Source organism: Notamacropus eugenii, chromosome 4 (assembly GCF_028372415.1).
Source record: "Notamacropus eugenii isolate mMacEug1 chromosome 4, mMacEug1.pri_v2, whole genome shotgun sequence".
Lineage (NCBI taxonomy): Eukaryota > Metazoa > Chordata > Mammalia > Diprotodontia > Macropodidae > Notamacropus > Notamacropus eugenii.
The window spans coordinates 321,765,267-321,773,762 of NC_092875.1; the positions used below are offsets into that span (position 1 = coordinate 321,765,267).

The 8,496-nt window shown below is 41.4% G+C and overlaps 1 protein-coding gene across 4 annotated transcripts in view; it reads right to left on the bottom strand.

Annotated features, from left to right (window-relative positions):
- Positions 1 to 8,496, bottom strand: part of LOC140502852 (unconventional myosin-Vb) — a 556,148-nt gene that overhangs the window by 94,092 nt on the left and 453,560 nt on the right. For all 4 annotated transcript variants that reach the window (XM_072606904.1, XM_072606907.1, XM_072606905.1 and 1 more), the window contains one exon: positions 590 to 829. In XM_072606904.1, the coding sequence (XP_072463005.1) occupies positions 590 to 829 (240 nt within the window). The remainder of the gene's footprint in view (positions 1 to 589; positions 830 to 8,496) is intronic.

Consider the following 8,496-nt stretch of genomic DNA (forward strand, 5'->3'; position numbering starts at 1 on the left):
GAGAGGCAGAGTGAAGGCCTAGCCTACTTCAGTCTAAGGTGTGGGAAATCAAGATCTTTTGAGAACTAAGGGGAAGACAAAATCAAATGTAGTTCTTCTTCAAAAATACAGACCCCATTACCCTTCAATAGCTTCAAAAGGGATTTAGGGATGACTTAACAGATAGTCAGGTCATGCTTCTTAAAGGTAACCAGGATACTGGGGAAATGTACCTAGGCTTTGAGGATCATGTCAAGGAATCTCCCTGTTAAAGACAGAATCAGGACCTGCTTTTCATTCACTTAAATACAAAAGTGCCTCCCATGAACAGGGCATGATAAATCAGTGTGATCCTTCTGATAGAGGGTCCCCAGGAGTAGAGTCTCAGTCTCATTTGTATTGGATGGTTTTGCCAGGGTCTTATTTGGAAGCAGGGGAATTCAGACCAATCTGAACATCTTGGTCACTACACTTGTCACTTAGCAAAGTAACCCAGGTAATTCCCACAATCCTTATAAACACAGGAAGAAGTTAGGGGTGATCTAGCCTTTGTGGGGCCATGGTTTTCCCATCCTAGCCGTCAAGATTGTCCCTGTGCACCTTGCCTTACCTTTGTCAGCTCGTCTTTCTCCTGGGTATGGATGTCTTCGAGGATCTTCTTCTCTGAGTGGGCTTTCTGCAACTGTGCCCGAAGGCTCTCAATCTCCTCCTGGAGGCTCAGCCGCTGACTGTCGCCCCCACCCTGGCTCTGCTGGTATCTTGTCAACTCTTTCTTCAGCTTCTCCACCTCCATGTTGTGGGCAGAGGTCACCGTGGACAGCTGCTCGGTCAGGTTCCTGAATTCTTTGTTCTGTAGAGAACAACAGCTCCCCTTCTCCAGCCCCTCCCCAATAAACAGGGGAAAGAGAGGGAAGGGGAGAGAAAGAGAGGGGTTACTTTGGCCAGGCAAGAACATGAAGGCCGAGAGGAGAAACAGTCCAGGCAGAATAACACTTCGAGGTTATGACATGCTTGAGGGGTTTCTCAGTGTTTCACTAATAAAACTCTGGGAAAAGAACATGAAGGAAACAAACAAGTCAATATCAGCATTTCTGAAAGATTCGGAGATATTTACAAGATGTCTCCTGGGCTGGAGGCTGGCTGACAGCTGCCGTTTAGGGATGGCAGCTAGCTGTCTTGAAAGCCAAGCTACATCATGCTGAGGAGATTCCAGAAAAAAGAGACACCGCTGGACTTGCTCATGCTATATAGCCTTTCACTGTTCAAGTTGTTCTGCTTTTTCCCTGATGGGCCCCTCTCCTACCCTGGGAATCTGTTGGCACAATGGGCTGCAACCTAATCTTGGACTCCCAGACAAAAGACCCCTTCAGGAACAATTCCGTGCCTCCCCCTCCCCCAACCCTTATCCCCACACCAATACCCTTCATTCCCACTACCTGTTCATAATTACTCACCCCCTGAGGACCTCTCTGGCTCTATTACCCTATCTCTTCACCAAAGGGGTCCAAGATGCCTGAGATCAGTCAACCAGTTCATTGACTGAATAGATTTCCAGCACCTGCTGTGTTCTTGGCATGTTGCTAAATGCTGAGGTGAGGAGGTAGAGGCTATAGAAATAACATAAGCCACAAGTCCTGTTTTCAGGTAGCTTACAGTCCAGTTGTGGGAATGACATGCATGCACGCGCACATGCATGCACATGCACACACACACAGCAATTAGAGAATAACATGAGATTATATTGAATTGTGTTTAAGTTGTGAAAGACAGACTGTAAAATGCCAGTCAGGGTCCGCCTAAACAGCTAGTTCAAAAGGGAGCAGGAGGGAGAATACATCAGTGCATCACTTAAGCAATGTAACCGTGGAAAACCTGCACTTCTACATGCCCCCAGAATAAATGAAAAGAATGTTCTATTTTGGCTGAGAAGCTTGTGCTTAGCTTTTCAATATTATCCACGCAGAAAATAAATGCAACCAACATGCTCATGTTATAAATGTTAACATGCAAAACTGGCACACAGACTATCCAAGAGAAGATTCTGAGGGGACCCAAAATGAGAAAACCCAACCAGATATATAGCTCTGTTCTACAGTGAAAGGGGTAGGAAGTCGGGTAAGGTTTAGTGCCAGTAACTAGCAATAATACAACAGCACATGTCCAAGAGCCCAGTTCTCTGATAAACTGGTGACAAATTAAGCTTTAAATTCTCTGTTTTTTCTGGTAACCAGCCAGGACATAGAAATCCCACCACAATGACAACCTCTAGGTTACTACCCAATTCCCACATGTCCTGTCTGGTCTGAATATCAGCTTTGCTCTCAGGATTCATAAATAATAATAATAATAAAAATCCCATTACATGGTACCCACTTTACAAAGTGGTCTATTGTGACTTGTTCTCAGTCTTAACTAGGGCCATTTCTGCAGGAGGTTTTTGGGAAAGAAACTTAAGTGGTGATTGCAGTGTCCACCAATTCACTTCGACTTTTTCTATTTTCATCCTATTATTATTCATGTTTTGTTCACAAAGAGGATCAATGATATCATGAGGTTGAACAGGATTTAAGTGAGGTAGAGTTGTGCAAAGTCATCAGCCTCACTCTTTCCTCCACAGTCATTGGGGTCCATTGGAGTCTGGGATGCAGTATATAACCCTGGTTTTTCTAAATTAAGTTCTTTCCCAGTCCTCTATTCCAAGCTTAACCTGGCTTGCCAGCCAAGTATGTATGAATCACAAGATCACCCACAGTATCCTCTGAAGTCCAAAAGTATTGGAAGAATGGAGCATGTATAGTGTGGTTCCTGTAGGGATTTCCTATTCATGGCTATAGCAGGTAATGAATAATTAGGGCAGGATAAGGGAAGTGAGTATCAGGGCTGAGCACAAAGGGAGACAATAGGGCAGAAGACTGGCAAATTTTCAGTGTGAACATTTATACCTCTGACATCAGGAGTTTAACAAGTATATAATTCAGGTCTTGATGTATCCTATGTATACGGCTATCAAAAATTTACCAGCACATCCTTGGTATAGTATTGGTATACAGAGGTACAGGAATATCAGTTATCCTCCCCTGGACATTTCCACAAATTACATTTCCTAGGAAATTACTGCCCATAGAATGTTAATGTTATGGCATCAGTCAAGGTAATACTCAACAACCTTCTGTATGTATGTAAGTATTCCAATCTTACATCTTCACATTCTGCCCCTTCAAAATAGACCAGATATAATTGCCTACAGTATTGTCTCTCCTTTCCAGCCTCCCTAAAGCACTTAGAGTTTACACCTAAATATTCTGCACAGGGAATTCAGCGTAGTAGAAAGAGGTTATGGACTTGGAACCAAGAGACTTCAGTTTGAATTCAGGTCCACTGAGTGATTCTGGGCAGTCTTCTTAACCTCTCTGAGTCTCAGTTTCTTAATCTGCAAAATAAGGATACTTTCACTGCCTACTGCCCAGGGCTACTGGGAGACAAAGGTTTTATAAACTTTGAAGTACTATCTTAAATTCCCCACTCTAAAACCTTCAAGGGCTCCTCAGTGCCTATAAAATAACATGCAAAATTTCTCAGCCTGAGAAATTTTAAGGCCTTTCTCTTCTTTATGACTTCTTTAAGACTCTTCCTCCTCTACAATCTATCTATAAGCATTTATGAAACATCTACTATGTCCCAGACCCTATGCTATGTGCTGGGACTATAAAGACCAAAGCAAAATAGTGCCAGCCTGCAAGGACCTTGAATTCTTCCATTCTGCTTGCTGCACAGCAGAAGCACTCACTTCTGAGCTCCTATAGAATACATACCAGCCACCCTACAGTGGCTATTTATCTCTTGGCCATACGTGGTGGCAAGTGATTGAGAGGTATCACCAGAGAGCCTGGTTTATTCTATCAATCTGTCAGTGGTTTGATTTGGGGATTAGTCTCAGAGACTTGCTTCTTTTTCAGTGTGTTAGAGGAAGTGCTATTTTTTAATGAGGCCAAGCAGAGGGTTTCTAAACTGTTAACAGATAAGCTAATGCCAAGCCTCAAAACACCCTTGAGAAGCACTTAGAGGTCAAAAGGATTGGGAAAGTATCATACACTTCTGTGAACACTTGTGCCTCAGGGCTTGCTCCCAAATGCAAGTCTAAGGGGAATGGAAACAGAGGCGACTAGGCACTTGCTTCATTAAATATTATCAAATGAGACAAAATCTGTAAAGTGTTTAGTACAGTGCTTGGCACATAGTAGGCACTTGGTAAATGTTTGTTTTCTTCTCCATCCCCTTAATGATGAACACCATCATCATTCAAAACCAAATAGCTGAGAACACACTCTGCACTTACGCACATGGCTTCAGTGTGACGTAAAGGAAGATGCCACGCTGTTTGAAGAAAGAGGAGGAATCTCAGAATCAGAGGGGATGGACATCAGAGGTCATCTCTTCCAACACATATGTGAAAAGGAATCCTCACTACTACCACTATTGTAACTTTTGCTGCTGCCACTCTTCCTCCTCCTCCTCCCCTATTACTACTACCTCCTAGAATTTATATAGCACTTGTACCAGGCATTGTGTTAAGAACTTTAACTTATTATCTCATTTGATCCTAACAAAACCCCCAGGAAGTAGGTCCTATAATTATCCCCATTTTACAGATGATAAAACTGAGGAAAACAGAGGTTAAGTGGTTTCTGAGGTCACTCAGCTAGTCAGTATCTGAGGTTTGATTTGGACTCAGGTCTTTCTGATTTCAGGCTCAGCACTGTATACACTACGGTGCCACCTAGCTGCTAAGGACATCTGACACAGCCTTTGCTTGAGAGTCTCTGATGAAGGGAAAGCCACTAATAATATCTGACATTTTTATAGAGCTTTAAGGTTTGTAAAAACACTTTACATACATGATTTCCTGCAGCTCTCAGACTGTTCATCACTGTTACGAGATTTTTTTTCCTTACATGAAAATAAATTTGTCTCTGCAGATTCCACTTACTGCTCCTAGTTCCACCCTCTGAACAAATCTAATCACTGTCCCACATGAAACAGTTTTTCAATACTTTTAGGCAGCTCTCACATACCCTGAGTGTTTTCTTCTCCTTGATTCCTTCAGCTGATCCTCATATAAATGGCATGTATAAAGGGGAGAGGCTGACTAAGGAAATCCCCCAGATAGTGGGATAATCGTAGAGATGATGAACATGCCCATTCCAACCATGGAAAGAAACTCATAGGATTATAGACTTAGGGCTGGAAGGTACCTCAGAGGCCCCCTAATCCAGCACTCTCATTTTACAAATGAGGAAAGTGACACCCAGGGAATTTAAATGTCTGACCCAAGGTCACACAAGTAACAAGTACCTGAGGCAATATCTGAACCCAGATCAGTTTGATGAGCCTACCTCAACTGCTTGAGAGTTTGGGGATAAGATTTTCTGGAGGCACAAGGGGATTTTGTGAACAGAGTGATTTTTTTGGAGAAATGAAAGGATCACGCATGTGGTTCCTGCACAGAGAGAGCAAAGCTACAATATGTGAGGCAGAGGATCTGGGCCTTGCTACCCCCTCACCCTTCATTTTTATAATGAGCTATTCAGATTGGTTTGTTGGGAGGGGCTCTGCCTGTCAAGAAGTTCCAAAGAGAGTTTGCCTTCTGGATGGAATCTAAATTCCATGAGGCTCCTATGAGCCTAGAAAGGATTATGTAGAATCTGTGGGAGAATTCAACAGCATTGCTTTGCTGCTGACTTTGAATTCAGTTCCTATCAAAGGGAATTATGGCCTCCAAAGAGTCCATTTAATATTTCCTATACTTTCTGTAGAGTAAAATAAAGGAAACCCTGTACCCATATGTTTATTACCTTGAATGCTTATACAGGAATGGGGGCTTCTTTTCTCGACATGTATGTAAATCTAGACAATACCTATTTCTTTTCATAATTCTGCGTGGGGACAAAAGAGCCAAGAGAAAATGAAATTTTGAGCTAAGTGTAGCGTCTCAGGATTACAAAACTTTGGCCACAGGTGGCAAATGGACTAGAAATGAGTTTAGTATTGGAATCACCTGACTTTGAATACCTTCTGGCTTACCAATATCCATTCTAAAATGTGCTGTCCAGAACTGAACATAATATTCCAAATGTGGCCTGAGTAGGCCAGAGCACAAGGGCTAACTGCCTCCTTATTCTAAGAAACATGCCTCTCAATACAACTCACTTAAAGGCTGTTTGGCTTCATCTTTTTCCCTCACTGATCTCCTAGGATGCAAGTAACAAATTGAGAAGAAAGCTGTTAGTACCAGACACCCACATTCAAAGTTCTCATTGTTGATCTGGTGCTCAGAGAGAAACGTCTCTATTATCTCCTCTGAGGGAGAAGCCCAGCTGCTATGGTTTGCCATTATGGTCCATGATTATTTGAGGGGCCATCTCTATAGCCATCATTTCAGATAAGCTTCATGACCTGGATATCTGATGTTTTCTGGGCTGGGAGCAATTGATCAGAGACACTGATATAGTTACCATCACTGGCAAAAACCAAAAACAAAAACAGGTTCAAAAGTATCCATGGACTCCCTCTGCTAGGAGGGAATTATGCAGACCCAGTGCTTGCCCTTCAGACTTTGTTCTCAGATAAGTAACATTTATCCAAGAGAAAGCACATTGTCTCCCTCTATTAAAATATAAGCCCTCTGAGGGTAGACTTTTATTTGTGTCTCTGTATTACCAAGGCCTAGCAAAAGGTCTGGAATATGCACGGTAGGCACTTATTAACAAAAGTCTGTTAAGTGACTGATGCACATAAAACACACAGGCAGACACGTCCTTTTTGTGTGGTATTATAATTTAGTAGACAGAATTCAGAAGGCTTTGATTCTAACCCCAGTTCAACCAAAAACTTGTGTGACCTTAGATAAGTCATAACCTTCTAGCATCTCAGGTTTCCCTTCCGTAAAAGCAGGGACAATCATACTTTCCCTCCCCCCTTTCTTTTCAGAGCTGCTGTGAGGCTTGTATGACATCTTGGATTTATACAGCATTTTAAGTTTTGCAAATCATTTTGAATACATGAGCTCATTCGAGTCTCACAACTAGCCAGTGAGGGAGGTGTTATTAAAATGGGTGAAATATTAATTAATTATTTAATTAATTAAAATAGATGAAAAACAGTTTGATAAACCACTCTGCAGACACAAATGATTACTACTAAATAGGTATTCAACAGATAATATTAAATATTTACATTAGGTAGACATTCAGGGATGGGTAAACTAGAGGGATGGTGAGGAGAAGAGAGTCCTGTAAATTTCACACTTAGAATTAAGATTGGAGAAAGTGATTGCCTCTTTTAAAAAAAACCCATAACCCTCTGAAATTCAAGTGAGTGATTCCATAAGACAAACCTTACTCTTCCTTCTGAAATGATTGAATAACAACAAAAATAATTATTAATAGCATTTATAAAGCAGTTTTAAGCTTTTCAAACTACTATACACATGATATCATTTGATCTTCACCGTAACCCTGTGAACTAAGGGCTATTATCTTCATTTTACAGGAGGGCAGAACTGAGGCTGGGACACACTAAGTGATTTGTCTAGTGGCACAAAATCAGTAAGTATCTGAGAAAGGATTTAAGCTCAGGTCTTCCTGATTCCAGGTCTAGTGCTCTCTGCACCACTTCTATTGTTAATCAGTCATTTCAGTCATGCCCGATTCTTTGTGACCCCATTTGGGATTTTCTTGGTAAAGATACTGGAGTGGTTTGCTATTTCCTTCTCCAGCTCATTTTTTCTGTGTACCACCTAAATGTCTAAAAGATTGGGGACTCCAATCTTCCTTCATTCTTTCAATCAATCAATCAACAAAATAACTATATGTAATGTGTTATGTTAAATGCTGGGGAGTCAAATTAAAAAAAAGTTACTGCCCTCAAGGTGCTTCTACTGGGGAAGAAAACACATACAGAAACCAATACACACAAGACATATTAATCTACAGAGAAGATTAGGTGGGAAGATAGGCATTATATATAGTCTCTATGATCAAATACAAAATTCTTTGCCTGGAGTTCAAAGATCTTCCTACTTTTCTAGTCTTCTTATTACACCTTACTTCCACACAGGTACTCTTTGATCCATTCACATTGACCTCCTTGTTCATCAGTAACACACTGCAGGGCATTTCTCTAGCTGTCTTCCATTCCAAGAATGCTTTCCTTCCTCCCCTCTGCCTCCTGACTTCTTTCAAGTTTCAGCTAAAATCCTACCTTCTACAGGAAGCCTTTTCCACCTCCTCTTAATTCTAATGCCTTCTCTCTTTTAATGTTGCCTATTTATCCTGTCTATGGTTTGTTTGTATGTATTTGTCTACTTGTCTCCCTGAGTAGATTGTGAGGTTCTTGAGAGGAGGAACTGTCTTTTACCTCTTTTTTGTAACACCAATGCTTGGCACAGTGACTTGGCACTTAGTAAATGTTTACTGACTAGAATAGAAGGCACTATCATCTAGGGACCCGGAAAAGATT